Source organism: Bufo gargarizans, chromosome 7 (assembly GCF_014858855.1).
Source record: "Bufo gargarizans isolate SCDJY-AF-19 chromosome 7, ASM1485885v1, whole genome shotgun sequence".
Taxonomy (NCBI): domain Eukaryota; kingdom Metazoa; phylum Chordata; class Amphibia; order Anura; family Bufonidae; genus Bufo; species Bufo gargarizans.
In genome coordinates this window covers 18,626,352-18,651,600 of record NC_058086.1, presented here as the reverse complement: position 1 = coordinate 18,651,600, position 25,249 = coordinate 18,626,352, and the positions used below count along the sequence as shown (strand labels likewise).

The 25,249-nt window shown below is 44.7% G+C and overlaps 1 protein-coding gene across 2 annotated transcripts in view; it reads right to left on the bottom strand.

The window, feature by feature from the left end:
- Positions 1-25,249, bottom strand: part of PRKCD (protein kinase C delta) — an 81,228-nt gene that overhangs the window by 31,988 nt on the left and 23,991 nt on the right. For both annotated transcript variants that reach the window (XM_044300852.1, XM_044300853.1), the window contains exon 2: positions 3,369-3,490. In XM_044300852.1, coding sequence (XP_044156787.1) covers positions 3,369-3,483 — 115 coding nt within the window. In that variant the 5' untranslated portion in view covers positions 3,484-3,490. The remainder of the gene's footprint in view (positions 1-3,368; positions 3,491-25,249) is intronic.

Genomic DNA, 25,249 nt, shown 5'->3' with positions numbered 1-25,249 from the left:
CTGACACAAGCAGTGTGCAAAGGCCTGATCTACCACTAGGTGGAGCTACACTGTGTGGGCCTGAACATAGGTTGTCACTTGTCATAGCTGGCAAGCAGGTAAAATAAAGTGGATATATTCTAAAGGCAACCATAGCAACATGAAGACCACTTCAACTATATAAACCTTGTTTGCACATCGTGATAACGGAGAAACTAAACTAAAAAAATTAAACTAAAAACAAAATGCAGAGGAAAAAAATGATACTGCAGAATTTTTGTACATGTGTACACAGAGACCTTTAATAAAACATAAGCATTACGCTTCATGCACCCGACCGTAAGAATTTTGTAGATCTGCAAAATACAGGTGACATCTGTGTTACGTGAGTCGCATCAGTTTGGCTTTTTTTTTTTTTGCAGACCCCTTGACTTCTGGGGTCTGCATTTTGCGGTCCAAGCATAGGGCATGTTCTATTATTTTGCGAAATGCACATGGGGTCTGCAAAAATGGATACAACACGGACATCATCTGTATTTCGCAGATCCGCAATCCTGTTTGCTGTGTGTGTCGGACTTCATGCCCCTGTAATTGCCCACTGGTACAGGTAGGTTAGCGTTTGGTCCCGTGCCACTATGAGAGACCTTGACTAGGTGAGCGGGCTCTGGAATCTTCTTGATATAAGTATATATTGGCGAAAGTCTCAGCTGTTTGGAAGGGCCAGACACAGTCCAAGCACAGTGCCGTAGATTGTATAATGTCCGTTCTTGGTATTGCAGCCCAGGCCAATTCACTTGAAGGTCATATGGGGTAATTTATCAAACTGGTATAAAGTAGAACTGAGACATTATGGAAGCGATCATTAGCATGCGGGGGGCATGGGGAAGTTAGGACAGGCTGTACTCACCTTCCCTGGTCTTCTTCCAGATCCCACTGTGCACTGTGTCCCGATCGCATACAGCATCAGGACGTAGTGTACGTAGGTGCGCACTATGACCTTGACACTGTGTGCGGTCAGGACACAGTACACAGCAGGACCTGGAAGAAGCAATGAAGCTGTGTGTCCTGGATCTGCAGCGCCTTCCGCAGCAAGCGAGGTAAGCCTATTTATTTTGTAACGTCCTATCTCAGATCTGATGGGGTCCTTTCTCAGATCTGATGGAGGTTGGAGGGTCTAATCTGAGGCTGTTGGGTGGGTCTGATCTGAGGCTGATGGAGGCTGGGGGTCTGATTTTGTAGTCTGATGAGGAATTGGAGCTCTAGACAGAAAGAGCATACTTCTGCATGCATACTTTATTATATATACAAGTTTATGTTGCTGTATACATCAGTCAGCCATAACATTAAAAGCTGCAGTAAACATTAACTAAATCATTGTCAATGGCACCTGTCAGGCAGGTCTCATGTTGTGTTCCCGATATACACTGGTTAGTGACTTCCAGTGGTCCCTGGAAGGACAACCAGTGAACTAGAGACAGGGTTATGGGCGCATAAGGCGAGGTTCACATCACCGTTTAGTTTTCCGTTCTTCTGATCGGTCAAGAGAGAAAAATAAAGAGAACAAAGATCCTTTATTTTGAGCATTCTTTGTGCTCATTTTAAATCTGTTTTTGTCAGTTCCTTCAAAGATCTGTTATTTTTGACGGGAGAAAAATTCCTACTTACAGGACTTTTTCTCCAGTCTAAAATAATGGATCTCAGATGAAAATTAGAAAAACTAATGATAATCATGCTCAGAATAAAGGATCCTTTTTTTTCCTGTTCTTCTGATAGATCAGAAAAACGTAAAAATAAAACTGTGATGTGAACCCAGCCTAAAGCTCATTAATGTGCTTGAGGAGCAGAAGCTAACCTTTATGTTCCTTCACGCAGAGGAGAGACTATAGGACAAATGGCATAAAAAGTTACTGCTGGCCATGACAGAAAGGAGTCAGAACACAAAGGCTCAGATCTACTAATGTGTCTGCACCAAAAATCTGTCTAAAAAGTGGCACAAATTGGCGCATCTAGGGTTTCTACACTTTTTTGTTACGCTCAACAAGAGGCTGCAGCATTGTGGGAATGAGGGTAGTGTCCAAAATGTGCTATTTTTGCGCCACAATTCTGGGTTAAAAAGATGGTCTATCCCCGCACCACATCTATCATCCAGCCTGAGCCTCGATGACAGATCTGGTGCAGGTCTAGACAGCCTGTTTAAGCTTCCGCCATCTTTAGGATTAGAGCCAAAGAAGTATATTGCAGCTTATTGTATATGGGGCTGCATATCTGAATACAGGTGAGGGTACCTATGCCAACCTTTGCCCACCAAAAGTGTTAACGATGGACACGTAAGCATAAGAACTGCTCGAAGGAGCAATGGAAGAAGGCGATGCTGAAACACTGACTACCTGGGGAAAAGATGCACTAGGGGAAAAACACAAACCTTGACATGTAGCACCTTCCTAAGTATTGTTGCCTTCATGGCAGGGGCCTCTTTGTGCAGAAAAGTGTGCCCTGCCACAGTGCAAACATTTACAGGAATGGTCTGAGGAACACAAAATGCCCAAAATAAAACTTGACCTCTAAATTCCTCAAATTTCAATCCTTTTCCGATTCAGATATTTTTTTATTAACCATTTTTATATACAGAACTCTTAAACATGACATTACCTCCCAAACTCCCTCCCCCTTCCTTCCCATTCCATTGTGTCCGTAGAATACGCATAGTAGTCCATATGAAATACAGTCCGCATTTGACGAGTCTTACAATCTGTGGCATAGTCCATAATTTTTCCGCTCCATCAGGATTTGGGTATTCTTAGATATCCAGATTTTTCGACCTCGCTTCTTCTCAGCGCACCCAACACACCATCCCCCAAATCTCAATCCTAACAAGTATCTGTCTGATCCATAGAGGCCCCACATCGCAATCTGCTGCTAACATTTAGGTGTTAGATTAGATTCCACAGGGCACCTTCAGAGGTCTTGTGGATACCAGGCCTCAGTGGTTTAGAGCCATTTTGGCGGCATGAGGAGGACCTACACCATTTCAGGTTTTAATGTTACAGCTGATCGGTGTATGTTATGCATAATAAAACGTGCATCCATGGAGATTATTAGGAGTCTGGTATCAATCCAAGCCAGCATTACTGCTCGGTTATCTCTGTCCTTATGGGGTAAAGGGGTGCTCTGGATTAGTCCCGATACCTTGGTTCCTTTATTAGGGAATGCCTGCCAAGAGCACAGTGATAAATCACAGCCCCAAACGCAAAGCATAGACCTAAAAGGTTTGGAGGGGAAAAAAAAAAAAAGTCCTAGAAAACTAGAAGAGCCTTGCCTGGTGTAAAACAGAGACAGCTTGAGAGGGCAAGTGCTAAAACACATGAGCAACAAGTCTCTTCTTCTCTTACCTGTAGTGAGGGATTCCTTCACCTTCACGGCACAGAATGGCTGGTATTGTTCAGACTGTGCTGGCATAGGTCCCAACTCAAATGAGTTAAAGGCAATCCGCAGGAAAGGAGCCATGGTGCACCTTGCAGAAGAAAAACAGACAGACAATCCATTAAAGGTCAATTTTGTTTCTCAAGGGAAACAGCACATATACAAATAGATATAGCAGAAGTCGCCGTGTCCCAATTATTTTCTTCCTTTTAGCAGACACAGGAAGATGATCTATTTCTCACATTTTTTTGGCAAAACATTGTGTCTCCAGTGACCAGGGTGCATCAGGTGAATGACACTGGTTGAGAAGGTTTACTCTGGACAGATTCCTAATGGATAGATGAGCGCCTGCTTTAAATCTTCTGGAATAAAAGGTTCACCGTTTGTATAACAACTACATAAACAGAACAGTAAAAGCCACATAAGCATCTAAAAGATCATCGTCCGATCCTAATCTAATCACGGGAACTGATACGCATCCTAGTAAAGTGGTGTACAGTAGCCAAACCTGCTTTCCTAGCTTCTACAAGGCCCTTAACAATCATTTCTGCATCAGACGGGGCGCTCCCCGGGGACCACGCAAGGCACGCTACATTACTATAGAGTTTCCCTCACACAATTTTGCAAACTGATTAGAAGGTTCACATAATTGTCACCAGGGAAGTTATAACCATTTGGGTAACCAGGGTCAAGGGTAGACTGGCCATAGACCCTACAGGGAAATTTGGTGATGCCCAGAGGGCCACCCAAGCCCTCCTCTTGGCCAAATAAAGATCTGATACATAGAGATCTGATGCTCTCAGTATTCATTAATTTAGGCAGTATTTTGTGCTGCACTGTGGTGTCTGAGGCCACTTATTTTTATTTTATTTTTTCCCAGGGGCACTTTAAGTTCCCAGACCGCCCCTCACCAGGGTAGCAGCTTAGACAGGGTGCTGAAACTCCTTAAAGTGACCAGTCCTGTATGAGTACCAGTCCTGAAGTACTTCCAGTAAGTCTCCACACAGGACTGGCCTCTTTAAAGAGGACCTTTCACTCCTATACAAACTAAAAACTAACTCTATCTGTGGGCAGAGCGGCGCCCAGGGGTCCCCCTGCACTTACTAGTATGCCTGGGCGCCGCTCCGTTCGCCCGGTATAGGCTCCGGTGTCTCAGCTCCGTCTGTTGTATTGGACTGATTTTTTGTAGGAGGTGTGTCCCTTGCTGCAGCACTGGCCAATCGCAGCGCACAGCTCATAGACTGGCTATGAGCTGTGCGCTGCGATTGGCCAGTGCTGCAGCAAGGGACACGCCTCCTACAAAAAATCAGTCCAATACAACAGACGGAGCTGAGACACCGGAGCCTATACCGGGCGAACGGAGCGGCGCCCAGGCATACTAGTAAGTGCAGGGGGACCCCTGGGCGCCGCTCTGCCCACTGATAGAGTTAGTTTTTAGTTTGTATAGGAGTGAATGGTCCTCTTTAAGGAGATTCAGCACCCTGCCTAAGCTGCATACAAGGCATCGCACCCAGACAGCCAGAATCCTGCTCTGTGCTGATGAGGGACAAGCACCCTGAAACAGCAGTCAAACGATGGTTATCTTGTCCGGCTATATTCCCTTGTCAAATCCCAAGGCTTGTTGGAAAGTCAGATTTTAACTAATAGGGGCCTGCTTTCAATTGGTGGCACTGGCGAGATTGTTCTCTTTCTTGGGAGATACTTCTTTGCATATTCGGTAACCAGAGTAAAAAAAACGTCATGTCTGCCGTTTCTGTGGGGTTGATGGGCATGGAAAAATTTGAACAGCATGACAAACCAAGTATCCTGACAAATCAGGTCTTGTCTTCCACATGAAAGGCGAATGACCAGAATGAAGACTAAACAACAAAACCCTAAAGAACGGAAGACGAAGAACTCTGGAGAGATACTATAGTCACCAGAAATACGCCTATGCGCTGTAATGGGAGTGCAGGAGGATCAGCGAGAATACTTTTTTATGCTATTCTGACCCTTTGAAAAAAAAATAATTACTGGCCAGATAAGCCTTTAAAAGGGGTTGTCCATACAGGCGCACTTCCTATAAACTAATGTAATGGGCAATTAAAGCTGACTATTGTAAAGCATATCAATGTGAATGACAATATGCCAATATCCGAGGGGCTATTAGGGAAAAAAATATATAATGAAAAAATTTGGGGACTTTTGAACTGCCTAATTTTTTATATTTTTTTTTATATTTAGTTCTCACAGCATGATGTCTAGCGCTGTAAATAAAAGGGAAGGTTGGGTGTATTGTGCACTAGGGGTGTAGCAGTAGCAGTGCTCAAAGCACTACAGCCTAATAAAAGTACAAATCACTAACTCAATAACACTGCAAGCTTAAAAATAAAGCAATATATAGCTTTAATCAGCATGATCAACCCTACCAGGCAATATGCCTGGTTTAACAGGGTCGGTCATGTCGACAGAGGCTCTTTAAAACTTGAGTCATTTTGGATGTACAAACTGGCTTGCTTGTGACCCGATGGCTTGAATGACATGACTGAATCAACATTTTAAAACATGCACAAAGCCTGATGTTATATGTTGATCAGCACATGAGTATGTTTTTTTGCTAAATTGGTTTTTACTATTATGTGATGTATTTTATGTACCCTTTTTTGGGTAATTTTTACGCAGTTATATACGGTATATATTTTTTTTATGTTTATCGGAATTGTACTGTGGGCCACTTCTCTCCTTTTTTGCCTCCTCCCTTTTTCTAGCCTTTCCCCCCTTCTTAAAAGTGTGGCCTAGTTTAAGATGATTATTGGCCTGCCGCCTGATGAAGATGCAGTTCCTGGATCGAAACAAATTGCCTGTATATTCATTGTCATTTTATACAAGAAATTCCTTCCCTTTAAGTTTGGCATCGCTCTGGCCAATATTTTTGTTGTTTCTACGAGCAGTGGGCTCTACTGTTGCTGGACTGTTAAGCTGCAGCCTTACTAGACCGTCTATGTGCCTCTCTCCCAAGCTGAGTCGTGCTCCAATCCCCTTCCTGCTCACTACATGACAAGGGTGATGGTGCTATAGTGGCACTAGTTTTTTCTGTTTTATAGAACCACCCATCTGGTCACTCAAGGCAGAAGAATCCGATCCTACTATATTACACAGACTTGAGAAAATGTTTTGCTTGAAATTTCTTTGACTAGTGCAGGGATGCCCAACCTGCGTCCCTCCAGCTGTTGCAAAACTACAACTCCCAGCATGCCTGGTTGTTGGGAGTTGTAGTTTTGCAACAGTTGGAGGACCGCAGGTTGGGCATCCATGGACTAGGGGGTACAGTAGAGAAAATGTGTTCCGCAGCCTGCAGCGCCCAAGCTCTTGCCAAAAACTACCATTTCCACTTCCATTAGGCTCTCTGCAGCTGGATAAGCACAGGTTGCCAATGCCATCAAGAAAATTGGCACTGCCCACTAGGTTCAACTCCATGTTCCACCTAGCACTGAAGGTGTGGGGCTGGATTCAGTCACTGATAGCAGTCACAGACCACTCCTGCCAAGCAGAGAAAGCACAGCGTACGCCTGGTGCGACTACTGAATGAGTGTGCCCTGCTAAGATCACTAGTGAAACTATGGCTGATCCTGCTGTAACTACTGGAGAAGTGAGCCTGGTCCTAAGACATGCCATTGCAGGTTCCTAAACCTAGATTTGTCCAGGCCTGAGGTTGGTACCACCTTTCCTCTTTCTATTGACTTGTGGCAGTACAACTTGAGAGCTTACTTTTGATTCTTTTTCTTTTCTAAGTCCAGCATAGTCAGACCTCATCCAATCATACAATTTTGAGGCCTTTCATTCATGAGCGCTAGTGAATTAAAGGGGTTATTTGGCAAATAAGATCTCCTCCGTTTTTTGCGTTCCATATACGGAACAATTAAAAAACAAAAAAGGGTACTCCGTATGCCTTCCGTTTCGATATTTCCGTTCAAACACAGAACATGTCCTATTCTTGTCCGCATTACGGACAAGAAAAGTACTGTTCTATTAGGGGTCAGCTGTTCCGTTCCGCAAAATACAGAATACACACGGATGTCATCCGTATTTTTGGCAGATCCGTTTTTTACGGAACGCAAAACCATATGGTCGTGTGCAGGAAGCCTAATACTGATAACTGATCCAAAAGAGAGGTAATAAATATCACATCGGCGGAGTTCCGAGTCACAGCACCACCACTGATCAGCTATTTTGGGAAGCTACAGTGTTCACCGAAGCTCTGGTGAGCATGGCGGCCTCCCGCGCGCTTACCAAGCACAGCGCTATACATCATGCTTGGCATTGCAGGTCAGCCCTATTGCCTTGAATGGGGATGAGATGCAACTAGGCCTTGTGACCGATGTACAGTGATGTCACTGGCCTAGGAATAGGCCACCGCACTCAAGGAGCGCCTGACCTTTTCTAATAGCTGGTCGGCAGGGGTTCCGGGTGTTGGGCCCCAGCCAATCAGATATTGATGATCTATCCTGAGGATAGGTTATCGATATTAATTCCAGGATAACCCCTTTAATAAAATCAGCCTGGTACATAAAACAAAAGGCTCTGCTCCACAATCTGTGGCTGTTCTTTAAAATGAAGTTCAAATGTATTAAACAGGGCCTGTCCCCTGCACAATGTTACCTGCCGAAACATTGCAAACCACATGGGGCAGTGTGCCTCAACTCCAGTCCTCAGGGACCCCCTGCCGGTTCATGTTTTCAGAATTTCCTTAGTACTGAGCAAGTGATAAACCATATTTTTCGCTTTATAAGACAGTTTTTCCCCCCAAAAGTGGGGAGAAAACGGCTGTGTCTTATAAAGCAAATACTAGTGAGCGCTTCCATTATGGAAGCACTCACTAGTATGCTTTAGGTGCCGGGAGGAGGGAGTACAGCGCTGCAAGCGCTTGTAATACTCACCCTCCCGGTCTTCATTCCTCGGGCCGGCGCTGCACTGTCCTGACCCCGTACAGCATCAGGACGTAGTGCACGCACTATGACCTGACGCTGCACTCAGTCAGGTGACAGAGCATCGCGGCCGGAGAAGACATGGGAGCGCGACTGCTGCAGCATATGGAGAGGAGCCACAGCACCGGAGAGGTAAGAGAAGTTTTTTATTTTAGTCTGATGTGAGGTCTGATGGGGATTCTGGCGAGGAACTCTGATTGGAGGGCCTGACAATGAGAGCTGATCTGAGGTCTGATGAAGCGGGGGGTCTGACAATGAGGGCTGATCTGAGGTCTGATGAAGGATGGGGGTCCGACAATGAGGGCTGATTTGAGGTCTGATAGGGGTTTGGTCTGAAATAAAGGGCTTATCTAAGGTCTGATGGGGGTCTCACATTGAGGGCTTATCTGAGGTCTGATGGGGGTCTCACATTGAGGGCTGATCTGAGGTCTGATGGGGGTCTCACATTGAGGGCTGATCTGAGGTCTGAAATAAAGGGCCGATATAAGGTCTGATGGGGTCTGACATGGTGGGCTGATATGTAGGTCTGATGTGATGTCCTGATATGGGGGTCTGATCTGATGAAAAATATTTTTTTTCTTATTTTCCGCCTCTAAAACCTGGGGTGCGTCTTATAAAGGGAAAAATACAGGTAATTAGTGTCAATGCTTTATACTAAGGCCATGTTCACATCTCCAGCAAAATGATCCAGGACCCACACATTCTCTAGAAACAAGTTGAACCGTCCTACTTCCTTTTTGTATAATTTTAGTATCCACGTTACATCATTATCTATAGTCTACAAATCTGTTTTAAAGAAAATAAGGCAGTCTTGAACATGAAAGCCATGAAAGGAGTTTCCCGATTATACCTGCTCCATGTCACTCCGGTCCTCCGTGCCGTCTCCATCCTCTGGTCCCTGCGCTGTTTACATCCGGTGGTACATGGGCAAGGTCACATACACCGCTCCAGCCAGTAACTGGCTTCAGCCCATGCAGCTTGTGGCCACATCACCGCTAAAGCCAGTCCTTTAAAGGGGTTGTCTCACTTCAGCAAATGGCATTTATCATGTAGAGAAAGTTAATACAAGGCACTTACTAATGTATTGCGATTGTCCATATTGCCTCCTTTGCTGGCTTGATTCATTTTTCCATCACCTTATACACTGCTCATATCCAGGGGTTACGACCACCCTGCAATCCAGCAGTGGTGGTCATGCTTGCACACTGTAGGAAAAAGCACCTGCAGGGTGGTCGTAGACCCTGGAAATGAGCAGTGTATAATATCATGGAAAAATGAATCCAGCCGGGAAAGGAGACAATACGGACAATCACAATACGTTAGTGAGAGCCTTGTATTAACCTTGTCTACATGATAAATGCCATGTGCTGAGACAACCCATTTAAGCAAGGAACGTCTGTACCCTATCCCAGCATTTCTCAATTTCAGTTTTTGCTTCAGATTTGCCACAGATTTTACTCTTTGCGTAGCGAACTGTGAAATCTGAGTCGTATTCTCAACATAATGTGACATGATGCAGCTGCATGTGGAATTCTGCTGGTTGCTGTGGTAAAAATGTTAAAAGAAACTGGTCGGTTTTTTCCCCCCCACACATTACGCTACGGTACAGTGTAAATACTACACCCTTCCTGGAAAGCAAATCCCTAGATCGAGCTTTGTCCTGATGTTGACTCACTGGAAGAATGCAGTTCAGAAGCCTGTGCAATGTGAATACAGCCGATACCACGATGTAAGCAAAGTAAAGGTCCAGCATCAATGGTGGGCTGTGACCTGAAGGCCCTCATGCACATTAGTGTATTGTTGGCTAAACCCGCAGTTTTAGGCTGACAATCTTATGTCTATGGGGGCCTCCCGATTCTAAGGTTTGGCTGACCTGAATAGTTTTGCTCAATTCTTTTGTTCTCCATGGAGATAATCTGCCGCCAGAGGTGTCTGGTAGTGGCCCTGCCCTCTCTGCCCATTACAAAAAAACATGCATGCTCAGCCAAGCTAAGTGTAGGGGAAATTACTATATGGGGCAGTGTAGGGGAAATTACTATATGGGGCAGTGTAGAGGAAATTACTATATGGGGCAGTGTAGGGGAAATTACTATATGGGGCAGTGTAGGGGAAATTATGTGGAGGCGTTGCTATTAGGGGACATTGCAATTATTACTGGGGGCACTCGAGGGGACATTATAACTGCTGTAGACACTATAGGGACCTTTGGGATAATTTATCAAAGTGGTGTAAAGTAGAACTGGTTTAGTTGACCACAGCAACAGATTCCACATTTCATTTTTCACAGCTCCTTTGGAAAATGAAAGGTGGAATCTGATTGATTGCTATGGGCAACTAAGCCAGTTCTACTTAACACCAGTTTGATAAATGACCCTAATTATGAGAAATCTAACGTGTCTGTGTAACAAACTCTGTAGAGACGAGATGCAGCTGAAAGAACTTGTCATGGCGGTCTGGGTCAAACGGAGGAGAAGAGGAATGAGAAGGTCTACATGACAGGAGATGTCACTGGAAGTTAGGCCTCTTGCACACGAATGTTGTGCATCCGTTTCGTGCATTGGGGACCACAATTTGCGGTCCACAATGCACGGGCAACGTCCGTGCAGCAGCTAGGACAAGTTCTATTTTTTTTTTTGCAGTGCGGAGGCACGGAAAGAAACCCCACGGAAGCACTCCGCAGTGCTTCAGTGGTGTTCCAATCCGTGCTTCCGTTCCGCATCTCCGTAAATGGGTCTACAGAGTGGGCACGGGCCGATGCCCGTGTATTGCGGACCCACCGTATGCAGGCCGCAATACGGCCACGGGCACACAACATTCATATGCAAGAGGCCTAAGAGGCATGTGATGCTGTATTCCCCTATATGGAGAGCTGGCTCACTACTGTGACCTGCATTTCATCTTCTCCTCCAAGTCTTTTTTTATCATAATCATATGTATTTTAAATTTGGCAACTAAAATTTTAAATTTGTCACCTGCAGTCCTATGTAAGAGGCCAGATAACAGTGATAACTTTCTTTGTGCAGATAATGTAGTAGATGTTCCATGCAGTCCTATGTAACACCCCACATAACACAATAGTTCACTGTGTTATGTGGGTTGTTACATAGGACTGCAGGTAACCTCTATGACATCTGTACACAGAGAGTTATGAGATAGTGGGGGTCTGACTCCTGGCACCCCCGCCAATCAGCTGTTTGAGGAGACCGCGTGTCCCAGTGACCGCCGCAGACTCTTTGCTCCTTACCAAGCACAGCTCTGTCCATTTGATAGCACTGTGCTTGGTATTACAACTCAGCCGCAATCACTCAGATGAGACTGAGCTGCAGCTAGGCCAAGTGAACGATTAATGTGACGTCATATGGCCTAGGACAGTTATGGCAAACCTTTTACAGACCGAGTGCCCAAACTGCAACCCAAAACACACTTATTTATCTCAAAGTGCCAACACGCACTTTAACCTGAATGCCAATATAGTATATCTTCCATGTACTTTATCATGTAGCTGTAATAGCCTGCCTACATTCAGTGCGCTGCCTGTGCTGTTCCTAGTGAGCCCTGCGCTGATGAATGGCAGAAAAAGTCTAAGGCATACTGGTACACCATACCAGGAAGCGGGTGCCCACAGAGAGGGCTCTGGGTGCCACCTCTGGCACCCGTGCCATACGTTCGCCACCACTGGCCTAGGAAGAGACTGTGGCGCTCACAAAGCACCGCAGCCTCTTCATACAGAAAAAAAATTATACTAAATAGAGGGAGGGGCCGAGTTGGGTAGACAGCCGTATCGTGCACTCAATCCACCCCTGCTCACAGGATGCCATAAGTAAAGTACAGCAGACCCACGGTCTAGTGTAGAGTTCCTTTCCTAGTGTGTGACTTTAGACGGGATGTTATTGCCCCCTGCTGGCACGGCTCAGTTGTGTGTGGATATGGGATTTCCCCAGCAGGTGGCAGTAGAAATATAGTTTGGGATTGTCAGATTGTAAATCAGCGCAGCAGAGTGGTTACATCACCCAGGAATTTGTTGTATGAGATATTTCGGAGAAGGAGGAGGTGCAAGAACAGCATTACACTCACACGGTACTACCAAACAGTGCAGAAGAGAATGTCATTCACCGCCAAGCTCACATTTTATAGCTGAAGCATCATTAATCTTTCCCCTTAGGGTATAGGCATATGTAGTGAGCGCTGGGCAAGCAAAAACAACAGCAAAATGCTTTAAGAATAGATGAACAGTCCCTGCAAATCTGCACAGCCATAATCAATCTATTAGAACTCCATGCTGAACCTCACGTGGTCATGGCTTTCGACTGCACTGTGGCCCCCCCGATGCATGCTACACATGTCCAGAGGTTATATAAGGAAAAGTTTGGTAATTTTCTTTTACACTTTATGCATCAATCTGTCACTGTTTTCAAGATCTTTCCTTGTAGTCCTTGAATGAGGACCTTCCTCATCTTGGTCATGCGAAGGACACGCAGTTATCACAGCTCCGTAATGAGACACAAACTTCTCCTACTTTCTCACCATCTCCTTGGCTGCTCAGCCGGTTCTCTCCGAGACGCCATTCGAGCTGGTTATTTTAAAGCTACGGCATTGTTTTCTTTGTTGTCCTAAGTCTAGCATGCTGTGCAGTCACTTTTTCAACCTGTTGATATCACAGATGGTGAGTAATAGCCAATATTTGCTTTCTGGGCTTGCCTCCACTATGGTGTGCTGTGTACATCTGAGGTCAGATCCGATAATTAAATTAGATCCTAGACTGTGCATCTAACATCCAGATATCAATCTTAGGGTCCATTCACACGTCCGTTGTTTCTTTCCTGATCTGTTCCGTTTTTTGCTGAACAGATCTGGACCAGATCTGTACCCATTCATTTTCAATGGGTCCTGAAAAAAATAATAATAATCAGACATTGTGCTGTCCGATTATTTTCAGGACCCAATGAAAATGAATGGGTCCAGATCTGTTCAGCAAAAAACGGAACAGATCAGGAAAGAAACAACGGACGTGTGAATGGACCCTTAACCTGGGATATCATGTGCTGGAAATGTGAATTATCAATAGCTAAAAGAAGGAAGGACCATCTCGCTAGGTCCACCTATTGGAAGGGCCTCCCTACGAGTCAACTTTCAAGCCTTGGACCATGACAAGGGAAAATAGCAAAACCATCAGGGGTGGACGGGGAACCTAAAGTGGCCCTGGAAAAAATATATAATTTAAAAAAGTGGCCCCACGTTGTAGGCGGGTCCAAATTGCCAGAAGGTGGGGCAAGACAAACAGACAGCGCCAGTAATACCATTGTGCAAAATACCGTCTAAGCAGAACCAAATACCACAAAGCAGCACAATATACAGCCCCAAAATTTGTCCCTCTGTGGTGGCTATCATTAGCTGCCATTTTCTGTCCTCCTGCTCCAGTCGTCTCCGATTAAGATATGGAGTCGGGGGCTTAGGAGGTGAGATGTGGCCACAGCAGTTGAATTTATGAGGGCATGTGGGGTCGTTGGCCGGGTATATGAGTACTTGATCCTAACAGAGACAATTTCTGACAAGAGGTCATTATGTAACTGGCCAGTGGCCGGGAGGAAGGCTTGGGTGGCCCACTGGGCATCAGCCCACCGGAAATTTACCTATAGGGTCTATGAAAATCATATATTCATCCAAAGACAGCTGTATCAGGGTACTTGCTCCTCATCAGTATGGAGTAGGATTCTGGCTGGCATGGTTCTAAACAAAGACTGGTTGTACCTGTTGTCGTTCACTGCCAATTTTCTGTTTAGAGGAATGGTGACAAATGTTAAAGGGGTTCTCCAGGATTTACATAATGATGACCTATCCTGAGGATAGGTCATTAATATGAGATCTGCAGGGGCCCGACTCCCGACACCCCCATTCATCAGCTGTTTTAGAAGGCCACAGTGCATCGTATAGTGGCTGTGCTTGGTATTGCGGCTCAGCTCCTCTGACCCAAGACCATGTGACCGATGTCCAACGTGAAGTCACATGGCCTAGGAAGAGGCCCAAGCGCTTATGGAGTGCAGCTGACTCTTCGTACAGCTGAGTAGAGGCCAGACCCCCGCTGATCTCATATTGATGACCTATCCTGAGGATAGGTCATCAACACGTAAATCCTGGAGAATCCCTTTAGTACGCAAGTTACACTCTCGGAGGACATGCCGCTGCTACCTGAAACAAACTAACGCCAATCATAATGAATTTACAGCAATTTCCAGGTCACAAGGCATCATGGCCTAAAAGGTCCCCATTGGTTTAGGTTGGCTGAACGCGGGTTTAGCTGACAATCTAATGGGGAGCTCCTGCCCCCTCACCACTGACAGATGAGTTCTCCCAGGAGATACGCCCCCAGAAATGTCTGGCTGCACCATTCCCCTCTCTCCCCAATGACAACACAGAACTGAGCATGCATGGGAGAGTTGGGAGAGGGAGCTGTGGGTCTAACGATCATTCAGCTGACCTCTATTGAACATGCACGCCCTCATCTCAACGGACATATTAATTAGATATTTCTAAAGCCAAATCTAGGTCCAAAAGTTTACGGTCATTCATACAACCGGCTATCCTGTTCCCATATTTTCTACAATGGAAATTTACAATATATATATACGTCAAATCAGCATAAAAAAAATAATAATAATAATAATAATAATAATAATAATAATAATAATAATAATAATAATAATAATAATAATAATAGTGTCACACATCAAGGCTACTTTCACATCTACGTTTTCCTTTCCGGTATTGAGATCCATCATAGGATCACAAAACCAGAGGAAAACGTTTTGAGTTTTGTCACGATTTACTTTCAATGGGACAAAACTGAACGGAACGGAGTGCACTAGAATGCATTCCGTTCCCATCCCAGACAGAAAACCTCTGGAAGCAGGGTTTGTGTGAGTCATGGGAAACTGACCAAGATGGGCACGAAAAAAAAACCTGATTCAGTGCCCATTGACTTGAAATGGTTTTAGTGCCGGATCCGTCTTGTTCGTTTTAGAGATAATATAACCGGATCCGTTTATAACAGATGCAGCCGATTGTATTATCATAACGGCAGCGTTTTTGCTGATCACTGCCAGATATAAAAAGTAGCCCAAGAAAGTTGACGACACCAGCAGCATAGATAAGAGCCACATGGATCTGACGCGTTAGCACGTGACTACTGTGTGTCAGGATTTCCACAATTCTCTTATCCCTGCCTAGATAACACATGGAAATTTTATCTCATCTAGAGGAAAAAGGTCACGATCTGTCCTCATGTTCACAGCTCATCTAAAAAGAGAGCCATGCACATAAGTCTAAGGCCAAGTTCACACTTCACTTACAGTTGCAAGAAAAAGTATGTGAACCCTTTGGAATGATATGGATTTCTGCATAAATTGGTCATAAAATGTGATCTGATCTTCATCTAAGTCATAACAATAGACAATCACCGTATGCTTAAACTAATAACACACAAAGAATTAAATGTTACCATGTTTTTATTGAACACCCTATGTAAACATTCACAGTGCAGGTGGAAAAAGTATGTGAACCCCTGGATTTAATAACTGGTTGAACCTCCTTTGGCAGCAATAACTTCAACCAAACTATTCCTGTAGTTGCAGATCAGACGTGCACAACGGTCAGGAGTAATTCTTGACCATTCCTCTTTACAGAACTGTTTCAGTTTAACAATATTCTTGGGATGTCTGGTGTGAATCGCTTTCTTGAGGTCATGCCACAGCATCTCAATCGGGTTGAGGTCAGGACTCTGACTGGGCCACTCCAGAAGGCGTATTTTCTTCTGTTTAAGCCATTCTGTTGTTGATTTACTTCTATGCTTTGGGTCGTTGTCCTGCTGCAACACCCATCTTCTGTTGAGCTTCAGCTGGTGGACAGATGGCCTTAAGTTCTCCTTTTAAAATGTGAGAAACATGGGAATTAATTTTTTCGTTCGATGATCGCAGTCCGTCCAGGCCCTGACGCAGCAAAGCAGCCCCAAACCATGATGCCCCCACCACCATACTTCACAGTTGGGATGAGGTTTTGATGTTGGTGTGCTGTGCCTCTTTCTGTCCACACATAGCGTTGTGTGTTTCTTCCAAACAGCTCAACTTTGGTTTCATCTGTCCACAGAATATTTTGCCAGTACTGCTGTGGAACATCCAGGTGCTCTTGTGCAAACTGTAAGCGTGCAGCAATGTTTTTTTTTGGCAGCAGTGGCTTCCTCTGTGGTATCCTCCCGTGAAATCCATTCTTGTTTAGTGTTTTGCGTATCGTAGATTGCTAACAGGGATGTTAGCATATGCCAGAGACGTTTGTAAGTCTTTAGCTGACACTCCAGGATTCTTTTTCACCTCATTGAGCAGTCTGCGCTGTGCTCTTGCAGTCCTCTTTACAGGACGGCCACTCCTAGGGAGAGTAGCAGCAGTGCTGAACTTTCTCCATTTATAGACAATTTGTCTTACCGTGGACTGATGAACAGCAAGGCTTTTGGAGATACTTTTAGAACACTTTCCAGCTTTATGCAAGTCAACAATTCTTAATCGTAGGTCTTCTGAGAGCTCTTTTGTGCAAGGCATAATTCACATCAGCCAATACTTCTTGTGAAAAGCAACCCCACAACTGGTGTGTGTTTTTTATAGGGCAGGGCACACTCTGTGTGCTGTCCGCATCCGATGCTCCGTTCCTTGGTCCGCAAAAAAATATAACCTGTGCAATTCTTGTCCGCGCTTTGCATATGGATGTCATCCACTTTTTTTTTGCAGATCCACAATTTTGCGGACCACAAAACACATACTGTCGTGTGCATGTAGCCTAAATGTGAAGTGTTTTTTTTGGGGGGGGGGGGGGGGGGGGGGGGACAGAATGACAGGCACATTTATAAGATTAGGCAGAGAGAGGCCAAACAAGTTATAAGAGCTTCTGAAGCGCAGGCAGAAGAGAAATTAGCCCAGTCACTGAAAAAAGTCGATAAGACATTCTTCAGATACATAAATGAAAAAAGGAAACTAAAAACAAGGAATTAACAAGGAACTAGCTGACTACCTCAATGAATACTTCTATTCAGTTTTTACAAAGGAAAATGAAGGAAAAGGACCTCAGTTAGGAAGGAAGCAGGGTGGATAAAAATCAATGTTTAAAAAATAAATTAAAAAAAACAATAAAAAGTTTTTATTTAAATCAGATTTTTTTTATTTAAATCAGATTTTTTTTATATATAAAATGCTTTGAGGAAAATATATTACCATCCAAAGTTTATTCCATCATGAAATAAAGATTAGTTTTTTAATTATGTAGAATAAGGCTGTATATGCTTAATTTTTTTGGTAAATAAATTCCATTAATCCATTCACAATGTCGTGCTCTTCCAGAGGTTTTTGTAAGATTATTGGTCAGTTTCTCTGCCTACAAAATATTATCACAGATGCTTGGTTTACTTTTGCAGTTCTCAAAACTGAAATTTGACTCAGAAGAGATCACATGCCTCTTCTTCACAGCAAAAATGTTTAACATGAACAGAGTTGAGAAAAAGACCTTAATCCTAATTTCTACAAACCTATGAATGCAGAATCAACCTAATATGAAAAGTTGTTATTCTAAAAATCTTCATCTACTTGCATAGTATTAGTTATACCAGCAAGAATTAGTCTTTATGTAGAAAACTATGATTTAAATCAAGCCTTACTGACTAATGATTTTAATCAGTTTGATTTAAATCAAATCCACCCTGGAAGGAAGACTAATGAATCTTTTACAGAGGAAGAGGTTCTAAGTCAGCTGTCTAAAATTAATACAAATAAGTCACAGGGGCCTGATGGTATACACCCAAAGCTATTAAAAAAGAGCTTAGCGGTGAACTAGCAAAACCATTAACAGATTTATTTAACCAATCACTGGTAACAAGAGTCATCCCAGAAGATTGGAAATTAGCAAATGTTGTGCCCATTCACAAGAAAAGTAGTAGGGAGGAATCGGGCAACTATAGGCCAGTAAGACTGACATCAATAGTGGGGAAATTAATGGAAACCATACTTAAGGAGAGGATTGTGGAACATCTAAAATCCCATGGATTGAAAGATGAAAAACAGCATGGGTTTACTTCAGGGAGATCATGTCAAACTAATCTTAGTGCAGTAGACATCGCTTATCTAAACTTTAGTAAGGCTTTTGATACTGTCGAACACACAGAAGGCTTATCAATAAATTGCAGTCTTTGTGCTTTGACTCCCATATTGTTGAATGGATTAGGCAGTGGCTGAGGGACAGACAGCAGAGGGTTGTAGTCAATGGAGTATATTCAGACCATGGTCTTGTTACCAGTGGGGTACCTCAGGGATCTGTTCTGGGACCCATATTGTTTAATATCTTTATCAATCAGCGAAATTGCAGTAGGCCTCGATGGTAAGGTGTGTCTTTTTGCTGATGACACAAAGATTTGTAACAGGGTTGATGTTCCTGGAGGGATACACCAAATGGAAAAGGATTTAGGAAAACTAGAGGAACGGTCAAAAATCTGGCAACTAAAATTTAATGTTGATAAGTGCAAGATAATGCACCTGGGACGTAAAAACCCAAGAGCAGAATATAAAATCAGTGATACAGTCCTAACCTCAGTATCTGAGGAAAGGGATTTAGGGATCATTATTTCAAAAGACTTAAAAAGGTAGGTAGACAATGTCATAGAGCAGCAGGAAATGCTAGCAGAATGCTTGGGTGTATAGGGAGAGGCATTACCAGTAGAAAGAGGGAGGTGCTCATGCCGCTCTACCGAGCACTAGTGAGACCTCATTTGGAGTATTGTGCGCAGTACTGGAGACCATATCTCCAGAAGGATATTGATACTTTGGAGAGAGTTCAGAGAAGAGCTACTAAACTGGTACATGGATTGCAGGATAAAACTTACCAGGAAAGATTAAAGGAACTTAACATGTATAGCTTGGAAGAAAGACGAGACAGAGGGGATATGATAGAAACTTTTAAATACATAAAGGGAGTCAACAAGGTAAAAGAGGAAAGAATATTTAAAAGAAGAAAAACTGCTACAAGAGGACATAGGTTTTAAATTAGAGGGGCAAAGGTTTAAAAGTAATATAAGGAAGTATTACTTTACTGAGAGAGTAGTGGATACATGGAATAGCCTTCCTGCAGAAGTGGTAGCTGCAAATACAGTGAAGGAGTTTAAGCATGCATGGGATAGGCATAAGGCCATCCTTCATATAAGATAGGGCCAGGGGCTATCCATAGTATTTAGTATATTGGGCAGACTAGATGTGCCAAATGGTTCTTATCTGCCGACACATTCTATGTTTCTATTATAGTTGATGGAGTCCAGCAGCAAACGCCAGTACCTGGAGAGCCCTGGCAGGCTGTTCTTTGCCAAAACAGCTTGCCAGAGCAGTTAAACAGAGGTGTGAACCTACCCTAAGGCCTTGTCCACATTTCCGTTTTTAAACTGATGTGCGCTGTCCGCATTTTTCATGGACAACACACGTACCAATTGATTTAAATGTGTCTGTTCACATTTCAGTATTTTCTTTACTGACTGTGGGTCAGTAAAAAAAGAAAATAAATCACGGAGACATGCACTACTTTGGTCTGTGAAAACCATGGACACACCATGGATGACATCTGTGGTGCATCAATTTTTTACTGAAGACTGATAGGAGATTCTTTATAAAATAATTTTCAGATGAGCAACGTCATTGAACTACGGATGACACAAGGAGGGTAAAAACGGACACACAGACAAACCACGGATCCTTCACGGACATTTCACAGATTTAACATGTACGCTTTTTCTCACAGAAGGGTCACCAACACGGAAACACGTGAACGAGGCCTAGGGGAGTTGTCCAGCTTTGGGATTTTTTAAGCTAGTGGCAGCAGTGAGTTCACTGTTGAGGTCAGTCATTGACTGCAGTGGAGCACATGACCCAGTCCATGGGGACCAGAAGACTGCTGAAGCGAGCCAGGGAGCCACAGACAACAGATACAACACACTGTTACTACCGGCTAAAACACAGTCCTAAAGCGGGACAACACCTTTAATCTGAGGTGTAAAGAAAATGAAAATTACTGGTAAAAGTAATCAGATTTTCCTCAACCCACGACAGCACCACGAGATAGAGTGAGTATCTGCCCCCAAATACAGGAAACCTGAAGTACGAAAAGGCGGAGCCTCCCCTCCAACTTCAGTATTAGCTAGAGCTGAAGAACGAGCCGCTAACCTAATGGAATCTGCCGAAGCGTCTGCTAGAAGGTCCGCTGCTTTTTTTAATCATTATTAGAAAAAGAAACTCTACCAAGAGCTCCTTGCTGGGACATTTATTCTTGATTTGGTCCTCTAGCTCTGACAGCCAAATAATTAAAGAATGTGCAGTACAGGTAGAAGCAATAGAAGGTCTGAATGAAGAGGTGGAGGCTTCCCAGACACCCTTAAAAAAGCCATCAGCTTTTTTGTCTAAAGGATCTTTTAATGATCCCATAGCTTCAAAAAGGTAGAGACATGTTCTTGGCTGCCTTAGGCCTCATGCACACGACAGTTTTTTTTCACGGCCCTCAAAAACGGGGTCCGTGGGTCCGTGATCCGTGACCGTTTTTCCGTCCGTGGGTCTTCCTTGATTTTTGGAGGATCCACGGACATGAAAAAAAAGTCATTTTGGTGTCCGCCTGGCCGTGCGGAGCCAAACGGATCCGTCCTGAATTACAATGCAAGTCAATGGGGACGGATCCGTTTGATGTTGACACAATATGGTGCCATTTCAAACGGATCCGTCCCCATTGACTTTCAATGTAAAGTCTGGAGTTCTGTTATACCATCGGATTGGAGTTTTCTCCAATCCGATGGTATATTTTAACTTGTAGCGTCCCCATCACCATGGGAACGCCTCTATGTTAGAATATACTGTCGGATATGAGCTACATCGTGAAACTCATTTCCGACAGTATATTCTAACACAGAGGCGTTCCCATGGTGATGGAGACGCTTCAGGTTAGAATATACAAAAAAACTGTGTACATGACTGCCCCCTGCTGCCTGGCAGGTGCTGCCAGGCACCAGGGGGCAGACCCCCCCCCCCCTGTTTTTAACTCATTGGTGGCCAGTGGGCCCCCCCTCCCCTGTTGTTAACTCGTTGGTGGCCAGTGTGCGCACCCCCCTCCCTCCCTCTATTGTTTTAATACATTGGGGCCAGTGTGCGCGCGCCCCCCAACCCCCCCTCTATTATTTTAATACATTGGGGCCAGTGTGCGCGCGCCCCCCAACCCCCCCCCTCCCTCCCTCTATTGTTTTAATACATTGGGGCCAGTGTGCGCGCGCCCCCCCAACCCCCCCTCCCTCCCTCTCTCTATTGTTTTAATACATTGGGGCCAGTGTGCGCACCCCCCCAACCCCCCCCCCCCCCCCCCCCCCTCCCTCCCTCTATTGTAATCATCATCGGTGGCAGCGGAGTAGAAGATTTTCATACTTACCTGCTTCTTGCTGCTGCGATGTCTGCGTCCGGCCGGGAGCTCCTCCTACTGGTAAGTGACAGCAATGCGCCGCACAGACCTGTCACTTACCAGTAGGAGGAGCTCCCGGCCGGACGCAGACATCGCAGCAGCAAGAAGCAGGTAAGTATGAAAATCTTCTACTCCGCTGCCACCGATGATGATTACAATAGAGGGAGGGAGGGGGGGGGGGGGGGTTGGGGGGGTGCGCACACTGGCCCCAATGTATTAAAACAATAGAGGGAGGGAGGGGGGGTTGGGGGGGCGCGCGCACACTGGCCCCAATGTATTAAAACAATAGAGGGAGGGAGGGGGGGTTGGGGGGGGGGGCGCGCACACTGGCCCCAATGTATTAAAACAATAGAGGGAGGGAGGGAGGGGGGTGCGCACACTGGCCACCAACGAGTTAACAACAGGGGAGGGGGGGGGCCGCACAATGATATTCAAACTGGGGAGGGGGGGGGGGGTCTGCCCCCTGCTGCCTGGCAGCCCTGATCTCTTACAGGGGGATATGATGGGGTTAATTGTACTATCATATCCCCCTGTAAGAGATCGGGTGCTGCCAGGCAGCAGGGGGCAGTCTTGTACAAAGTTTGCAGTGTATTCTAACTAGAAGCGTCCCCATCACCATGGGAACGCTTCTGTGTTAGAATATACTGTCGGAAATGAGTTTTCACGAAGTGAAAACTTAGATCAGAAAAAGCTTTTATGCAGACGGATCTTCGGATCCGTCTGTATGAAACTAAAACCTACGGCCACGGATCACGGCCACGGATGCCAATCTTGTGTGCATCCGTGTTCTTTCACGGACCCATTGACTTGAATGGGCCCGTGAACCGTTGGCCGTGAAAAAAATAGGACAGGTCATATTTTTTTCACGGCCAGGAAACACGGCTCACGGATGCGGCTGCCAAACGGTGCATTTTCCGATTTTTCCACGGACCCATTGAAAGTCAATGGGTCCGTGAAAAAAAACGGAAAACGGCACAACGGCCACGGATGCACACAACGGTCGTGTGCATGAGGCCTTAGAGATGGCAAAATCTATTTTAGGGGCTTCATTCCAGGAGGCAGAAATATCCTCTGAAAAAGGGATATTTTCTCTTAATATTTTTTTAATTACAAACTTTTTTTTTTATTAGGCCTTTTCCATTCTCGCTTAATTAATGCCGCCACATTCTTATGAAGCGGGAAGGACCTATGGTGTCTGGTTTCAAGCCCTCCAAACATTACATCCTGTACTGACTTTGGCTCTTTTGAGTCTTCAATCCCCATTGTGGCTTTTACCGCCTTTAATAAATGATCCATATCTTCTACAGGAAAAAAAGGATTTGCCTATCTCTATTTCTTCATCCCCAGAAGAATAAGGCTTCAGAACCAATATTCTTCAAGGATTGAAAATCTTCTTCCCCTTCTGAGTCTAAAGAAATTACATTATCTAACACCTGGCTCTTCCTTGATCTCTGTTCTCTACATTAACTTTACTCAGGGCTAATGACGAATCCACTTCAGATTTAACCAAAGACTGAAGATTTAGGCCTATTGCACACGGCCGTTTTTTTTTCCCGTTTACTGGCCGTTTTTTGCGTTCCGTATACGGAACCATTCATTTCAATGGTTCCGCAAAAAAAACGGAATGTACTCCGTATGCATTCCGTTTCCGTATTTCCGTTTTTCCGTTCCGTTTTAACATAGAACATGTCCTATTATTGCCCGCAAATCACAGTCCGTGGCTCCATTCAAGTCAATGGATCCGCAAAAAAAACGGAACACATACGGAAATGCATCCGTATGTCTTCCGTTTCCGTTCCGTTTTTTCCTGAACCATCTATTGAAAATGTTATGCCCAGCCCAATTTTATCTATGTAATTACTGTATACTGTATATGCCATACGGAAAAACGGAACGGAAAAACGGAACAGAAACGGAAACACAACGGAAACAAAAAACGGAACAACGGATCCATGAAAAACGGACCGCAAAACACTGAAAAAGCCATACGGTCATGTGCAATAGGCCTTATAAAAAGATGGAGATTCCTCCACCACAGTTTTATCTATGCAGACCTGAGATTTTTTTTTTTCATAGTCAGAAGACGGGGAAAATCTGCAAATAGCACATTCCTTATTTCTTCTTTTAGCTAGTGCTTTTTTAGGTTTTCCCTGAAAATACATATACATAATGTAAGAAGGTACAAGGAATCATCGTGGATGATAGGTACATGTCACCGAGGTTCCGAGGCAGTTGCTGTTTGACACCTTGATACTTAGTATGGCTGTAATAGCTGATCCGGGATGGCTCTTACTGGGAGTAGTCAAAGTGCTGGGTGGGCGACTACCCCCCATATTCCAGGCCGGGTTTTGCCAGGCATAAAAACCAGCCAGCACTGCCAGGTGGGGAGGATTACCTCCGTTTGACAGTGGAGCTCAGGAGGTCTGTGTGCTATGATCTGATGGCTGTGTTGGGATCCGCAGCTTGAGCCGGGCTAGAGGGCTCAGACCCCTGTGAGGGCGTACAGGCCGCCTAAAGCCTGCCTGTGGACTTGACAAAGCATAACTTCCAACAGGGTGTGATGTAACACCCAGGAGAAAAAGTGACCGTTTTGTATATGAATTTTTCATGTATGTGAACGATCACCAATCAACTTGCGTTTTTGCTTTGCTTTCACGTGTGAATAAACACAGTTGTTTGTTTCAAGAACTGTGTACTTTGCCTCTGTGCTGCACCAGCAAATCCTAACTACCAGAGCAAATCCCCACATCAGTATCCAAATACCATCAGTATCGCTTATGTATATATGACCAGAAGACTCTCACCCCCTCTTGTAAGTACCAGGGCCGGAGTGAACACTGGATCCTCAGCCATGTCCTTTCTTTCCTTTTCCATAGTAGATTGCCAGTAGATTTTCTAGCGCTCCTAATCCAGAACACTCAGGTTCTACCAGGAGACGCTACATGTGGTCTATTCCTATCAAAAAACCCGCCGGCAGCTCACTTCTGGGTATCGCGTCTCATATGTACCTCCTCCGACGTCAAGCGCTGCGTCACGATGCACACGTGCATTCCAATCCTCAGCTTAGACTTCACTTCTCCCATAGCACTCAATCAAGGCCGTAAGCAGGCGCTCCTCCCCCGGGCAAGATGGAGATTTCTTTCTGCCACATGCGGACTACTGCTGTGCCGCAAGGAGACCTTCTAGTGCCACACAAAACAACACTGAAGCATAATGCATCCAACGCTGAAAAGCCCTCTCTGGCTGTCACGTCTCTCCCGAACCCACCGTGCACCACATGTGCCACGTGTCAGACTGGGGAACTGCAGGTAACAAAGAGGCACCAACCGGGGGACAAGCTATAGTACCACAGGCTTCCCCTCCAAAGACAGGAAACCATA